At 41.4% G+C, this 17,652-nt stretch overlaps 1 protein-coding gene across 1 annotated transcript in view; it reads left to right on the forward strand.

Annotated features, from left to right (window-relative positions):
• Positions 1-14,650: 14,650 nt before the first annotated feature.
• LOC109961271 (collagen alpha-1(XVIII) chain-like) overlaps positions 14,651-17,652 on the forward strand; it is a 44,789-nt gene continuing 41,787 nt past the window's right edge. The window contains exons 1-2 of the mRNA XM_020601961.1: positions 14,651-14,941; positions 15,027-15,109. Of these exons, the coding sequence (XP_020457617.1) occupies positions 14,931-14,941; positions 15,027-15,109 (94 nt within the window). The 5' untranslated portion in view covers positions 14,651-14,930. The remainder of the gene's footprint in view (positions 14,942-15,026; positions 15,110-17,652) is intronic.

The raw sequence follows: 17,652 nt of genomic DNA on the forward strand, positions 1-17,652 counted from the left end.
GTGCTTTGCCTATGCCCTTCCAGTTCTGATTGCCTGCAGTGTACCGACCTTCTGAGCTTTCCCCTTGACCACTCGAGTTTGGATCTCCTGGCTACACCTGTCTACCGGCGCTGACCCTGGACTGTCTTTTCGACCTGATTTTGTATCCCGGACTGTGTATTGTTTGTCTCGTTGCTACAAGTAAAATCTTCAGCTATATCAGTTCGTCTGGTTTTATAATCGAGTCCACCACAAACACCATTTGGTGTTCATACACGCCGATTCTGACATTCAACAAGATGAGGTGGACAGTCTGTCCTAATGAGTCACTGACAACACTGAATGATATCAGTGAAGTAGAAGAAAGAAAGACAACAAGATACTACTGTGACTTCCTCTTTTTGTTTGGGAAGTTTCAAAATACTTTAATAATCCTGTAATGGTAATTAGGTTAGGCAATGCCCTTTGAAAGAGTCAACACAACAAAGCCGATCTAAAGACCAACAAATGGCTCCTTCCATCCATCAAGAGACATTTTCCTTTTCTGTCACTGAATAAAACAAGCACAAATGCTTCCTGAATTTATTTATTAGAGTTCTTAATGTCTTTAATTATGATAGCCTCCACCACATTCTACTGACTTCAGTTAGAGGCTAGGTAAATATTCCCACTGTAGTTACCAACCATGTGTTTTGTTTTGTAAACTTGCCTGTTATTACAAGATTGCCTAGCTGGTAATCTTGGTGGTGGTTTCGGCAAGTGCGAGGCTGGATGCATGAGGCCTATGGTTTGAGTCCGTGCTGGCTCATGAATGCATAATGAATGCTGCCATTGTGTATCTGATAACCCACGTCTCACCTCGTCAGCTCTCTCATTTAATAAGCTGCCTGTTTCCTCAGTTCTTTGCTGGATGTGCTGTGTAGCTTTGTGCTCTCTGTATGCTTCAGTATTCCAGCCTCTTTGTTTCAGCCTGTTTTTGGGCTTTGTTTCATGCTTGCTCTCCAAGATCATTGCTCTGCTTGACCGCCAAACCCTGTTCTGAACTCACTTACCTCTGTTTCTCCCTGCTCAGTTTTGTTCTGCCTGGACTCAAAAGTAATCCCTGTGTGTTCTTCCTACCTGCCAGCCTGCCAGTCAGTGTCTGTATGAGTTCTCGCTCTGCCTACCTGGTGTTTTCTTACACCAGATGCGAGTCAAAACTTAGGAAATTGTAGGAAAGTGAGCAAGAGCCTCTGGAAAACATGACAACCAAGGGGGAGACTTTGCAGAGGCTCAGTAGAAATACATTAGTAGATAAGTTCCACAAAGTGGTTTAGTGGGATCCAGCTCTATTGTCTCTCTGCAAATTGAAGGCTTTACTTGACTTGACTCTTAAGTCACCCTGCTGTATTGTACCTTCAAGGGCAATTATCTGAAGTACCTGCTATTGACACCTATTGAATGTATTGAGATCTGAAACCAAAGTGTGGATCAGTATCCATATGACAGCTTTGTGTAATTGAAGCTTGAGTTAAATGGAGATGTGGTGGCCAGTGTTTATCTATCCAGAGTAAACAGTGTTGTAACAATATGCTGGCCACAGTTGTGGCAAATAAATTAATACATTTTTAAAAAATTCTGCACTTATGACTAATAAAAAGAGAAATCTTGCAGTTTAGGATCTTAGGAACTGTGTCAGGAAAGTGCTGCTTCCTTAAAAGGTATCAAAACACTGTGATGCATTTATAAAACTGATAGTGGTCAGGAAGATGGTGGTTTATCTGTTTTCCTGCATTCCGTAATGATGCTTGCCTGCCTTTAATGGTCCTCACTTTGGAGCTGCTCAGAGAGTAAACAGGAACAAACAAGATGTAAGAAAGAAAGGCAGAGGCTTAGTTATGTTTTTTTCTCCTGCACGTTTTCACTTAAGCAATCAATCTCACACTTGTAAGCATGCTGCACAGATACTTTGGTAGAGAAGGTTTGTTAAATGTAGAGTCCCTAATGTGCCAAGCTGATCTCAAAGAAGCACGGTGGAAGTCTGTGTTTTAAAAGTTTTGTGTCACCACATCTTCTGATGAAAGATGTTCTCGAAAACAACTCAAAAGACCAGAGCAGCTGACTGCAGGTATGCACATGTGTTGAGTGGCTGCATGACAGGAAAACTCTGATCGCTATTAGAAGTCTGCTATTGGACTTGAACACAGTCCCAATAAAATATCAGGTTTAGGTTCATGTTCAGGCTCAGTTTGGTCATTTTTAATTTAATTTTTTTTTTTTTTTTTTTAATTAAAGGTGAGCGTCCTCTGACAAAAGACAACCATCTGCTGGGCACCTTCGACCTGACTGGCATCCCTCCTGCCCCTCGTGGTGTGCCACAGATTGAAGTGACCTTTGAGATTGATGTCAATGGTATTCTGCGAGAGCCTGAAGTTTGACCTACATGGCCGAACCCGACTCAAACCTGAACATTATTTCTAAATGTTTGTCCAAACCCTCAGGTCCCATCGAGCTCATTTCGGATATCCACCCTCTAATCCAGGTGTCTGCAGTATATGGCATGCACACTGTTGGAGTAAAATTCTTCTAAGAATAGTATGATGAGCACTATCCTCCAAAGTGACGACATTCTGCCACTTAAAGCACTTACTGAGCAACTATAAGGCGTCTTTATGATTATAAAGGGCAGGCTTAGTAGTTTGAGACATCTGAGTTGAGGTATTCAACATTAAACACCACTCAAGCACAATATTAAAAGCATATATTCTACTTGTGTTTTTGCCAACAAGTCCTCCAACCAAAGCAAAAATATACCTTGCCGTCCCTGCCTTAGACTTGAAGCCCTCCAGATGCATGCTAACCAGATCTGTGTCGTCATAGTAATAATTATATGCTCCATACAATTATTTCACTGCCATGCCTACCATACCCTTGTTTCAGGAAAAAAACAATCTTTTGGTTACATTTATGGAACATCACGGTTTCATTATCCTTAGGCAGAAACAGCTTGATTAGGTTTAGTAAGAAAACCTGCCTGGTTAAGTTTAGAAAAGTTCATCATTGTGGTTACAATAATAAATGTGGTTAAGGTTATGGAACGGTCAGAGAGAAAAAAAACCCCTCAGTGTTTCACTGGTTTGACCTGTGTATCCACCCCCAACCTCCTCCTAACACTGACTTTGCCACTCTGTGTAACCTAACTTCCTCTGCTGCTTGTGTCAACTATCAATAAAACACTACTGCTAGTTGTAATAACCTGCTGGCACAAAGGACATATGGGCTGTGTTTTTTTTCACAGGGCAGTCTTGCTTTTGCACAAATGAAAGGATCCCCTGTGTTATCCTGCTCTTTCAGCTGCAGTATCGTCTTTTCCTGCTGCTGTTTCCTGTCAGTGGTGGACTGGAAAAAGTCTGCAGAAAAACAAGGAGTCAGTTAGGCAGAGTGAGAGTCATCAGAGTATAGCTTCCAACTGGAGCGGATTAGCTTTCTTTTTAATAAAGAGCTTTTAAGTGAAACCAGTTGCACTAGTTTCTAAGTTCACATCTGAGAAGATTTACATGCTAAAAATCCATGAGGAACATGTTTAGAGACTGTTTAGCTGCTTGTTTGTGGATCTTATTTCCAGGAACCCTAACATGTTCTTTGACAGGCTTATAAGCACATGCGTCCACAATTGCTATATTACAAACCAAGCTAAACGCACAGCAGTAGAGTGTTTCTTATTTTTTAGTGTTCTAAATGTCTAGTCATGCAAGAGAGTTTAAAAATAGAACTAGAATAAAGGGTTGTTTCTGAGGTCAGAGTTTTCCCACAATCAGACTTCCACTTACATCACTGGTCCTGACTCACCAGTAACTATCTCGAGGCCAGTTTATGGCTTCAACCCACTGTTTGATACACACTGGTATGTAGACTAGGAGACAGATCTGTTTTCCATTGAGTCCAGCACAGTAGAAGTGATGCTGTTTTGGCAAGTTATGTTATTATTATTACTGCTAATTACTGACCAATTTCCTTGTGAATTTCCATTAATATTGAAATAATAGTCAAAAAAAGGGTCAAGACTTTCATTTTTTTCGCATAAAACATCGCAGCCAGTCCCAGACCACAAGAATCCTTTTGGTAACAATATCCCTTTTCAAAATCATCCATCTTCAGCTGGCACCCATTATTTCCACTGATGGGTGCTGATGTTTTTTATTCCGTCCTTGGCTGCGACAGCACCGTCTAGACATCGTGAGTTGGTTTAAATGTCATTCATTTGGGGGACAAAAATGGTGACTGTAGGCAGCTCTGCTGTTACCATTTACAGAGATTTTCAATCCATTAAAATAGATATGTTAACAGGAAAGTGGGCCCGAGAACAAACATGGTACTTGGAAATCATTTTTAGCCACTTAGATGTTTTGATATGGGGTAGGCATACACAGATCTCTCAGCACCATAGGTGTACTTCTACATCCACTGCTTTAAACACAGTGAGCTGCTTTTAATTACAATACGGTCAAAAACAGTGAAGCTTATACATTGAAGACAGCTGTCTTTATTCCAGAGGAATGCTTTCAATCTGGAAAAGCTCAAGGTTTTCAGATGACAGTTGGCATCAGTGATGTCCTACATATTACAGCATATGCAGGATTTTATGATGCCTATAAAACGTGCATTCCTATGTGACTGAGAGTGTATATTTGTCAACACTTGTGTGTGTCTGCAAAAGAGAGAAAGAGGAGAGAGTGAGAGGTGACTGACACCGAGTTCTTCTACATTCACTTAATCTGTTTACATGCAAGTGTGTGTGGCCCTGCTTTTCTATACTTGTGGGAATGGAAGACTGGGAGGACACTCGCTTCACAAGGACCAGTTTTGTATCAGAATTTGTTCCCCTGTCGAGACGCTTCCCTACTGTTAGAACTGGGTTTCTAGTAGTGCCCCCTTTTGTGGTTATGGTTCAGATGAGGGGAAACGCCTCTCAACGGGGGAACAGATCTTGACACAACACTGGAATCATTTGTGGGACACTCTCTGGGCTGGTTGTAGCTCTGGGTCTGGCTGAGTCAAGGACTCAGCCATGGTTTACAGAAAGTGCGCCGAGGCATTTTCCTCATGGTGTTGGGTTTTTCACGCTTGACCCAGTTACATGCTACCTAATGGACATGTGGCATTTCCTTCAGTATCTCCTGGAGGCTGGTCAGGGTGCCCAAACCCTGAAGGTTCTCATGGCGGCAATAACTTTACATCATGTTCATCAGTTGGTGTGCACCACTGAGTGGGTTAGTTTCTGCATGGGGTACGGAGGCTATGGGGCAGGCAGTACCTAAACACAGGCTCTCCCACAGGTGCTTTGCGCTCTTATAGGGGTATCACTATAAGATGGATACACAAGATTAATGATTCTGTTGTTGTTAAAGCAGTGGGAAGTCTGAATCACACTGTACTGTACATCTTAAACATCTATACCCTGACTAATCTCATGCCCTCCTTCAAACTGGCTTAAGTTTTAAATCTTTCACTTCAATCAGTCTCATTTTATATAATGAACAGAAAGCTGTTTTAAAAGGGACTTTTACTTTATATAAACTTTGACCAAAACCATAAACCTACTGAGCAACTGCACCTCTTAAAAGTGTCACTTGGAAGAAATAAAAAAGACTTTAAAAACTTTTTGAGGCCTGCAGATGGAAACAGTTTATCTCATTTAAAAACAGAGAAAAGCCAGTTTACCTCTACTATAGTGTTACTCTGGGGAGGACTGGAAAAAATCAAGGGGGGGAGGGGTCTAATCCAGGATTCATTGATTGTTGTTTTTTATGTGTGAATTGCTGTTCACTAACTATGCACATGTGTGTCCTGTGTCAGCCCACGAGGCATGCTGTTTGATCAGTGCAGGAAAAAGCATTGGGCTCTGGTGGAAAGAAATGTACTTCAAACCTGGCAACTCAGGGGATCCCCATTTGTTAAAACTGGAAAAATGATCCCAAACCTGGCACACTGCAGAAGTTTGTTGAAGGCCTGGCAATAAAACAATCTCAACAATTAACATGAAAAAAAATAAATTGTTTATGAGAAAAGATATCTGTTCTGCATTTGGGTCAGCACTCATCTGTACTACCACGCTGTTTGGCAACAGCAGCTGACACAGGGTCCAAACAAGGTGTAGCAGAAGGAGGAAAGGAAAAGCTGCTGCACCTACAGAGACAGGAAGTAAGAAAAGGGAAGGAGCTAATGAGGATCACCTGTGAGTGGGGGTAGGGGCCCACTAACAGAGTATGGAGGAGGACAGACAGAGAGTGAAGGGGGAGAGCTGATGAAGTTTAAATCTGGAAGTCACTCTAATCTAAAGTAGAGGTTAGTTGCAGAGTGCAGAGGACTAAATAAAGAACAGAATGAAACTGATCTTTGAAGCTGGTTAGATGAGAATCTTTTACTTTTCTTGATCTGCTTGGATGCAGCCTGCTCCGTCCCCGGGTGTCAGCTCCTGTAAGTTCTCATTTCCTTCTAGTCTCCCTCAGCATATTGCCACTCTCCTAGCACCTCAGCCACCTTCCCCTGCACCTGATTTGAACCCCTTTCACACATGTACACCAATCTGGCATAACATTATGACCACCTGTAAATCTGTATGCACTTCAGTGCAACACTTCTGCCTTAACATTTGTGTTTATGAAGCTCAAAATGTTTCAGGTTTTGATGAGGCTGTCATAATGTATATGTTCATTATTGAGGTCATAGTTAAAGGTGGTGTTGTACCGGACTACACTATATTCAGAGGTGTCTGTATAGTTTTGTCCTGCCCATTGACATACATGAGAGGGTCAGAATATTAATATAGGAACGCCTCTTTCAGTGATAATGAACTCAGTCAGTGAACTTCATCGTGCTGTTTCTTCATAGCCTTTACAGTAAAATGCTGCCATACTGTACATGTACTCATGTATTTATTCATATGTTCTCAGTCATGTCATTGAAGAGAGATGAGGAGATAATAGCTTCCAGACAGCTGAATTACAGTCAAGGATGTAGAGCTGCTCCACACAAAGAACCATAGAGCCATCAGTGAGCTAAAGAGAAGCCGCTCTGTTTTTTGGTTACCTGCCAGTGTCATCACTGGGTCAGCAGGTGTGTATGGTTCTGTGTGTGTGTGCATGTATAGGCAAGCTTTGTAGCACAAATCCCTCATGTCTGACCACCACCCAAGCCTGAATGAATCTCTCTTGACAGTGCTGTATTTGGCCAACTTTATGCATTTTTGCTGAAAAAATTTTGAAAAACATCAACTGGACTAGGTTTTTAGGTCAAAGATGTTTCACCTCTCATCCAAGAGGCTTCATCAGTTCTGTCCGACTGGCATTAAGTTGGAGATATTTATCCCCATCTGTGGTGTTTTCAGTCCTTTTGAAGGGAGAGTTGTTTGAAACGGAGTTGTAGATGGAAGACAAGTTGTGTCCTAGTCCACCACCCCTATTTAGTGAGGGGTGTTCTATTTGGACAAAAATAGCTTCCTTGACTCCTCTCTCAAACCAGCGATGTTCTCTGGAGAGGATCTGGACTTCCCTGTCCTCAAAAAAATGTCCTTTGTCCTTCAGGTGGAGGTGGACCACTGATTCTCATCCACTGTGAAGCAGCTGCTTAGTTTCACCAATGTACAAGTCGTTACTCTCCTGATAAACTTCTTTGATAAACCAGCCACATAAGGGATGACAGTTATCCCCTCTTGTTTCTGGTTTCTCCCTGTTGGTGTTGGGCCTCTTCCTGGTTTTGGTGAATGCCCACTTAGGGTATTCACAAGCCCTAAGGGAGTTCTGGATGTGTAATTTCTCCTTCTTGGCCCCTTCTGCAGTTTATGCATGTTTCCAAGGCAGTTTTACTGACCAGTACAACCACAGACAGACTTGCTGCCGCCGAGCAGCTCCACTGGAGCCTTGCTCAAGGGCACCACAGTGGCATTGATGAGGGCAGAACTGGTGCTGCTTTGTCACCTGTCCCACCCAAATATAATCCTGCTGATCCAGGTCACAAGCTCACTTCTCCAACTTTTAGGCTGTCACTGCCCTGGCTCTCTGTTTCTTATATTGTGGTAACCGAATTTGCCTTGAGACTTCCCACAGAAATTAGACTGGGAAATCCCATCCGACTTCCAAATTTTTTCTCACAGAAACTGTGTCAGACAGCAGCTCTGGTACTGATTAGTCAATGACTTTGACTGGTAAAAACTGCTTGCATCCACCCATGGATAACATCATGCCTCCTGCTTGGACATGCAGTTATTATAGTGCCAGGTTTTATGTACCACTCTAAAATGCCTTTCACTTTACAAAAGCCAGGACAGATATGGAACCGACTGTAATATCTAGGACAGACTTTGTGGATAAGCAGTCCCCTCTGCATCAACAAGGCACATTACACTGAGCAGGAATTAAACTATGGTCTCTTTATAAATGTTTGACTAAGTTACCACAAAATGAGTAACACAACTGGAAAGTCCTATAATTGACTAAGGAAGGAAATTGTGTTATTTCAATTTTCTTTCCAGTCAAAATCCACTGTCAAGATCCTTAAAACCTGCCAGTGTGCTGGTTGGTGCAAATGAATGGAGCAGATCCTTGTTAATCCGTCTCTCTCCAAGCCCGAGTCTCCTCTCTGCTCTTGTTTCTTCTCCAGCAGCCCACGTCCCTTTTCTGATCTTATGCTTAGTTACAGGACAACAGTTGGTTGGTATTGATCAAAAAAATGATAGACGAGGTATCCAATTTGATACAATACAAGCACAAAGTATATCAGCTGTGAATACTGTATAATCCTAATGTTTGCCTGTTTAGCAGTGCTAATACAATATCACTATGTGGTGCTGCAAAAACCAACCTCAGAGGAGAACAACAGAGAAAAGCAGCAGCAGAAGAGAAAGGTCTTATTTTGGAGGGTAATGAACACAAATGACAGATTGTTGAGTCACATTCTTTAAGCAATATTCAGTTCCATTAAGATCTAAATTTAATCTAAACAGTGCAGTAAAACCTCATATAAGCTTCTTCCAAAATGGGAGAAGAGAACAAGTAGAGTGTAAGACCTTTTAATTGAAATTCAGCTCCCCATCTGGAAAAATGACTTTTGATCAAGGCTCACATGTGATCCACCCACAGCTGAGTTGTCTGTGGTGCGAGCTTTTAATGGAACGAGTGGATCAAGTGATGAGTATTTAAAAAAAAGCAAACATGAGGGAAAAGGTCAAGTTGTCCCAAGTCAGATGTTAAGACCAGACATTTGGAAGAGACACCGTCCAGATATTCACAAAAAGGTCCCTGAGGACACCTTTAAAGTCACGTTAGAGTTATGTGCTCGAGATGTTTGCAAACCTGGAACAGCAAGCAGTTTCTGTGTTTTTCTGAAAAGTGTTCTAATTGTGCACACAAGGACAACTTTCCCCCCAAGACGTTGTTGTTGTTGTAGCAATCTCAACCCTGTAGGTAACTGGTTTGTATGTACAGTATGTCGCACAACAGAGGCAGGGAAGGTGAAGATAAGTGTGTTTAGTATCTGTGCTCACAAAATGACACTTTCTAAAATGAGGTGGGTGTTTTCCACATAAATCAGGCATCAAATGTGAAAAGTAGCTGGAAACTAAAACCAGACTTTAACACCAGTCATTAGCCATAAAAATCAGGATGCAAATGAGTCACAGAGGTGTAATGCAAGTATTTTAGGACTTATATTCACGTAAATGTTCTAAAAGTATATGCTTTTTGGACAAAGCTTACTTTTACAGAGTATGGTAGTGCTGCAAAGTATAACCTTCATAATGTTTAGGACTTCTCTTTTCCCCCTCCGAGCTGCAGCCAAGTGCAGGATGAATGGACGATATCTGGCTGCTGCCACTGATGGTTCCATTACGCTCAGGCTGCTTGAATTTATTCTTTAAATTTCAAGCAGACAGCTGACACATTATGGCAATTTAACATTATAATTACCATGCAGCCTCCACCCCAATCTCCCTGAAAAACACAAACCATCCTGCCATCACCCAGGGTTACATCGGAGTAATCCTTGTGATTCATTGCCAAACAAAGGACAGTCAGTTCAGAAGTCAAACATTTGGCATTTCACTGTAAAAACCACTGGAACTGTGCAGTTATAGCCAGAACACCTCTAAGGACGACTCCACCTGGAGTTAATAATTACACCCACGTTTGAGTAGTAAATCTAAAGATAAGTGGAATTTCAAACGCCGCCTGAAAACACTGACGCTTTTCTGATCCAGCAGCTGAAACACCTGTGAGCCCAACCAGGGTCCAGCAAAGTAACGAGTGGAAAGGGAGACATTTATTTAAAGAAGAATTGTCAAACTAAAGATAATTGCATTGCGATGTTTTTACCGATGCTTTAACACTATGCATGATATTAATGTGCAGCCCATTTTGTTTTTATAGCTTGGATCAATACATTTCATCTTGATGTATCAGTAATGACTATACAGGTCCATTTTGCAGGTTTGTAGCATATGTCCCTGCCAATCACTCTGACCCTACTTATGTTCAGTAGCACATTTCCCCTTTTGTTAACATTTTGTTTGGATTTCAGCTTAAAAAATAACAAAAGTAGAAGCACTTTTTCTTGTTTGAACTGACCTTTGACATACGATGTCATGCTGCTGCTCTACCACATCCACACCCTCAGATGTAGTGTGACCTTTGAACCCACAACACATTCCTGACCTTGTGAAGAAGCTTCATAATGCTGCAGACCCGCTGCACCCGTGATGACACACCCAAGGCAGTATCTATTTTCTATTTAGTTCTATTGTTGTGAAATTTCTGGCCTAAACCCTGGCTATCCAACCTACTTATGAAACAAGTCGAATGATGATTTATCATGAAGAAATGACTTGCAACTGTACTGAGCTACTTTCTAAGTTTTGCTTTCTGCTGAGTGCGGTACTTGAAGCGACAATACTAGCATGCAGAAGGTATTGTATAAGGAAGACAATGATCAGATATTCAGGGGACTGAACAAAATAGCATTTAGCTCTTTCAGTTAGAATTAAATGAGTCAACCTTACCTTACCTTACCTTTTTTACTGACCTTATGTGGACTGAAATAGGAAAAAGAGGAAGCATTGTATCCTCTTGGAATGGTTTTATTACTGCACTAGTTCTTCACAGTTAATGATGCCCCTGTGGATTTGCTCTCACACTCAGTTTACTTAGGCACCATGTGATTGTGAATTGGTGGGACAGGTGTTTCATTCATGCTGCAAAAATCTGCTGTTGGCTTGCGTGATGGCAGGACACACTAGGTCACCTGACAATGGCCCCAGAGACTTACATCAGAATAGCCCGATCCTCTCTGTGGAAATCAGTGCTATATCAGAAGATAACTGGACATGATCACTGGGCTTTAGAATGCTCACCAAACCTTTGGCCCCAGTGTTAAGTTCATTGACAAGAAATATTCATTGAATTTTCATAATGAAAATGAGACTAAATAAAAAAACAGCATTTGATAAGGGGAGCTATGACTGAATGTCACATTTATGAGCCGTACCTCCTTCTCCTGCTTTATTCTACAACACATGGCTGTTATTTCCTGTAATGAAAATCCTCTTTTCTATCAGTTTTAATCCCAGTTTCAGGACTGAGCTATCATTATCATTAAATAGGGGTTTTAATTTATCCTTCTTCCAAAAGGTTTCATATCACAATCTGTATTATTTTACTATGAATTCCAGGTGGACTTTTCTGCCACTACATTCCTGAATGTCTTTGTGCAGCATTACAGCCTATTACAATCACAAACAACTTAGGTTCATGACATGGAAATTCATTAAAAAAAAGGCAACACTTTCAGACTGAAAGCCAGATACTGCTGATTTTCTTTTTTTGCTCATCAATGTGAGCTTGGACAGCTCATCCTGCTTTCTGCCAGCCTTCAGTTTAAAAGCGATGGCGGTCTGGTATCTCATTGACTCATACCAGCAAGACCTCAGACTGGACCCCTTTTAATCTGCAGCCACCCACAGGCTGAAATCCCTTGGCTTCACCCCCTTCTCTCTGTTACTGTTTTCTTCGCATAGAAACGCCAGTGTGTTGCTGTTTTTTTTTTTTCTCCTTGTCTCTCATCACAAAGAATGTTTATCTCCAAACCCACAGACTGCTTTGGAAATCTCTGAACACTCACCTAAAACTCTATGTAGTCTTGACAACCTTCAGAGTATGTTTCTTTTGCCAAAAACAAACATTTCTTAAAGAAATGTTTCCCCACACACGTTTATAAATGTGAGATTCATCGCATTTTGTTTCAGGTGTCCTGTGGAAACTTTTAGTCTATTTAGGCCTACAGCTAATTTGCTTTTGTTGGTAATGATTCTTTCAATGCTACACCTTCTTTTATTTTAGCAAAGTCTTTCATGCACATGCTTGTGGCATAAGAGAATGCAGTTTGCATTGCTTGTTTCGGGTGTGGTTGTGTTCTAAAAGTCATAGTTATGTTATGAAGACTTCTATCTCAGCTAAATTTACTATGGCCAGAAGTAATACTCCATTGCCTAGTAAGACCAAAGTTAAGTTGCAGCATAATCGTGTGAGGGAGGAATGTCACCTGACAGCGTCATCGGTCAGTGAAGTGAGGACAGCTTATCACTGATGCAGCCTCTCTACCAGCCGTGATGGCTCCTATCTGTCTGAGCTGTCAGAGAGGAGGTCTGAACACCTCCTTATCTGGCCTCCTCGCTGTTTCACTGGCTCCTGCAGCTAGACCAGTGGGTTTTTGTGAGTGTTTGTTCTCTGCAGAATCCATTTGGCACAAATACTCAACAGTCTTGAGTTCAAAAACATTTTGGCAGATTGTTCACCACTGGTATATCACCAGCAGCGATGTGGAACTTCACTGTACATTAAATCAATGTGTGTCACAGACTGGAAAATGAGAATTGAGTTTGTGTATTTTACTCTCTTTTATGGGCTGCATGTAGCCGTGTAGCAGTTGCTTTTTGGCTTTCAGACATAGAGCTGCTGTGCGTGAAATTCAGGACCTAGTCGACAATGTTCAACGTGAACATCACACGAGACAGAATAATATAAAAGGTTATCCTGGTTAGTAGTTTCTTCCTCTGCATGGAGGATGAGCAGGTCTTTGATTTTCATGTCAGACCAGTTTCCAGCTATGCTGTTGGTTCACGAAGCTAAACACTATCTTCTCTGCACCATTTCAGAATAAACTTTGTATCAGCTACGTGCATCACATCCTACTCAATTCAGATTTGTCTACATGTTGTGCGCAAGTATGTCTTAATAGCACTGTTGTCATTTTACTGGCAAGCTGACCACTTCAATTCAGATATGTTAGAAAGTAGCTGGTTATTTGATTGGGTCTGACAAAGTAAAATTGCTGGCAACACTGTGCCAGCTGTGCTACTCTGGTCTTTGTACAGACATGAGCCATAGATGTGTAATAGCAGGCAGATTCCTAGGTAGGGGTGCATGTGTGGCAGAAACTTCTGCCACAGCTCCACCCACTGTCAAAGTGCACAAACTGGAAAACAAAAAGTCCAGGAACACTTTAATGTAAAGACCAGCACCTTTTGGCATAGAGCCTTGGTCTTTGGTCTTTACATTAAAGTTGCTCAAAACACTAAAAGTGATGCTGGACATCTTGTTTTCCTAGGGGTGCATGTGTGTAAGAAGTTATGGTTAGGTGACCTCTATGTGCTGAAATTTCCTACAGAAGATTACTGTTTGATTCCAGTGTGAGAAGTGTTTTATCCTTGGCTTTTCCATGATCCTACCACTTGTTTATTATTGTAGCCATGATGACGAAGGTTGTTTTAAACCAAACCGCAATCTTGTTGTAAAGCTAACCAAGTAGTTTTTATGCCTAAACCTACCAAACCATGATCACCCTCTAACCACAACGTGTGTTGTATGACTGTTAAGAGGAAGATGATATAGTTATTTCAAGCACCTTTTCAGATGAATTCTCCTGGAAGTTATTCGTAATGTTGCACCCATTTGCACACTGAAACAGTGATAGCAAGAGTTGTGTAAACAAAGAAAGAGACCTTGAGAGAGGTCTTCAAACCCTGCATAGTTTTTCATGCCTGCACACCTGAAGTGCATAAAGCCATATGTGAGTATGAAGCACTGGAAAATGGGTGTATGGCTGACCTTACCAAATCTAATTTGATTCAAAATGATAGATGTGGGGAAACATTCACTGACAAGAAGAAACTATGCTTTTACTGCCTTAAATTAAATGTGTAACACAGAAATTTCCCCACTGTGGGATCAATAAAGTACCTACCTACCTTAATACATTGAAAAAGACATTTATAGATTAATGAATGATTCCTGTTTTACCAGAGATACATCAGGATCAGGATGTTTGGTACATAAGGTGGTATTTACCCAGCAGATGTTTGGAATTAGCTTAACTACAGATTGAAACCACATTCCTGTGAAGCCAGTGATGTTTGAATGCCTCCTTCGGTTCAGTGATAACCTCCTGTCGCTGCTATACTTTGAAGAAGATTTTTGATGTTGCACCCCCCACCCCACATACATCAAGGCCACACAAAAAAGTGCTTTAAAGCGCAGGGGAAAGTGTGAGAAACCACACCAGAGAGGAGGAGCAGGAGAAGTGTGGGGTGGGGATTTAACTGGAGTGTGTTAATTTGTATCTGTAGTTGTGATGTCCGAGGAGAGGGCTGGATCAGAAAGCGGTGGTCCATACAAAGACGCAGTGAGTCAGGTTTCAGGTTTCAGGCCCCGCGAGTCCCAAGGCTCTGAGTTGCTTTTGTTTGACTGGGAACTGAAGAGAGAGAGAGAGAAAAGAGGCGGAGAACGGCGGCAGAGAGAGACTTTTAGTTTGGAGTAGGTGAGAGAGAGGCAGAGTGGACTCCATCTCTCTCTCTCTCTCTCTCTCTCTGCCAATATTGCACATGAACAGGGCCACTCTAGTGTGGATCTAAGCTCACATCACAAAAGATGACTTCACGGTAAATGAAAGGCATTGTGTGTTTTTATGACTAAATAGTTTAAGTAAACTTTTAGTTAGTTTTCTCTTTACCTCTTTCTCCCCAGTGTCCCACCCTGCTTCTCTGGATTATTCCCACTAGTCCTCTGGGTCTGCTGCCAGTGCTGCACCGCCTATCAGCTGCTGGATGGTATGTACACTCTCTGCCTGTTGGTTGCATCCTGCATGTTTTTAGCTGTTGGTAAACTTTCTGCTGGCTCAGATGTTTTCATCATTTGCCCAGTATGAATGGTGAAACTGTTTGGCTCTAGTCCTTGAATGGAATATTGTAAGTGCTGCACCGAGAGACAGTATGAGAAATGTGCCTAGACAAGCATGTGTGACTACTTAAATGATGCATTGCTACATTTGGTGTTCATTTTATACTAACACAATAGTAATAGTGATGTTGTGGCTTAAAAAAATCTTCAGAAAGGCAAGCTGGGTTTTAAGTTAATATTCTAGCAGTGGTTTCACTTTTCACTACAAACTGTCTAGTCTCTTTACTGACATGTGGGTGATAATTCAAGTGCCTGTATAGGAATCATGGGAAAGATTTGACTGTTCATGGTTTGGACTTTGATAAGACCATATGCTTAGTGTTGGATTGACCTGGGTCCATGTTGTACATAACAGTTTTCACTGGATGCAGGCTATTAATGGTGTGAAAAGTGAAACATTACTTTCCCAAAACCCTTCTGGAACCTCTGGGAAGTTTTTGGAACCACTGTTTGCAGGTTTACATCACAACATCAGAGCTCATAAGACAGACAGCTGCTAGCTTCTGTGCTGTTGTATGATGGTTTCATTTCTATCCCAGAGCCCCTGTAATGCTTTGCTGTTTTCACAACTTGAATCTAGTTTCTTTCCATGAATAATGGCTCAATCAGGACACATCAACATTTTCCCAGTTAGTGATGGAAAACTGCAGGCTTTCTTTTCCACAGCAAATGAAAACGAGCAAAACCTCACAAGTGCAAACTGACGGACGGGCTGTGCAGTCAGGAGTGAAGCTGATACCATGCTACTGATTTCTGAATGGGTGTGTTGGAAGGTTATCATCAAACATGAAGGCTGCTGTCAGTTATGTCTTAGAGCTTAATTTGATTAGTTTTCATCTTGTCCTTCAGACAAGCATGCATACCATCACTCTCTGTCGTCAGTGCGCTGGAATCCACATTGGCATTTGCAGCAATGTGTGTGGATATCTTGACCTACAGTATGATCACCACAAGGACCTCTGTGTCACAAAAGCAGCATTGTCTGGGCCCAGGCAAATAATTACAGGATCTCTTTAGCTAACGTGGCCCCACGGAGCTTAACTGTCAGTCTGACATTCTGTCTGCTAAAAACTTGTAACCACTTTACAATAAAACCCTGCCCCTACTTATCAGACTTGTTGAAATAAGACTGTAGAAGTTGTAGAAATGGATGTTTGCAACCCAGAGGAACTTGACAATGGGAAGAGGGAATGTGAGAGGAGGAAAGCGGAGCTGGCTAAAGAAATGCTTTTAATGTGTGATTTCATGGATCAGTTTTATCTTCTGTACAGAGAACTGCAGCAGCTGGCTGAGGCAGAGGCTTCACTTTCAGGCTGTTTGTGCCTCTGCCATACTCATAATCCTCTGCCATGATTCACTTTTTCAAGAGGGGGAAAAAGAAGCACGTGTGTGTGCACGGCCATGCTGGCTCACTCACAAGAGACAGAGCACCAGGGACAAATATTTCCAGGCTGCATTCTGTAAATATTCTTGAAAACAGAGCTGTTTCTGTGGCAACATTCATATTTCTGTGCATGACTATTGAACTACAGCTGATATAATCCGTTTCCCTAGTGTAAAACAGGACATGCTGCTGCTCGGCATGAAGAAAAAAAATGAATGTCCAGATGAGCGTGAAATGTAATTATATATAATAGTGGAAGAATTTTAAATTAGCAGAATAATGAAAGACAAACTTATGCATACAAATTAATGAATACATGTGTTAATTACAGTAATTTATGAATAAATCCAGAGATTTGTGATTAAATGAATGAATGATTAAGATGAATGGATTAGTGGTTATGTAACAGTAAAATGAAATGTAAAGATGTAAAAATGAAAGAACAAATCCATGGATAGAGTCAAAAGACTGAACTGGTGAATTACTGAGAGCAGATGAAAACATTAATGCAAGACAATTGTGTGGACTGGACAAATAAGTGTGGTAAGTAAATGAATGAATGAATAAGCTAACATTGAGTTAATACCATTAATCAGTTGGTGTAAAAGCAACTTAAAGGGTTGGTGATTCTTTTCAGAAGTATTTTTTGTTGCATATCTTGAAATTCTCTTTTCATCCCGATGGCATCAAATACATTAAATGCACTGACAACATGAAGAAACAAATCCGTCATCTGTGGCAGCAGGAGGGCTGAAAAAAGCCTGACCAATAATTTGACTCATCCCAAGCAAAAGCACTGGACAGCCTATCCGTCTGTCAACCTAACTTTCTACTTGTGCGCCAGGAGTCTCCCACAAGGCCAGGCAGGGTGATGTGTTACCGCTCTGTTTTGATAGCTAAAGCTAGCGAGTTATGGCAGAAAAGGTTCCCACAGCGGCTTTGAGAGACTATTGTTACAGGCCATGTTTTCCCCTTTAACATCTATAGTCTTATAGGCAATGATGTTGTTGTTACCTGCATGCAACGTGA

The sequence above is a fragment of the Monopterus albus genome, unplaced genomic scaffold (assembly GCF_001952655.1).
Source record: "Monopterus albus unplaced genomic scaffold, M_albus_1.0 scaffold3.1, whole genome shotgun sequence".
Classification (NCBI taxonomy): Eukaryota; Metazoa; Chordata; class Actinopteri; order Synbranchiformes; family Synbranchidae; genus Monopterus; species Monopterus albus.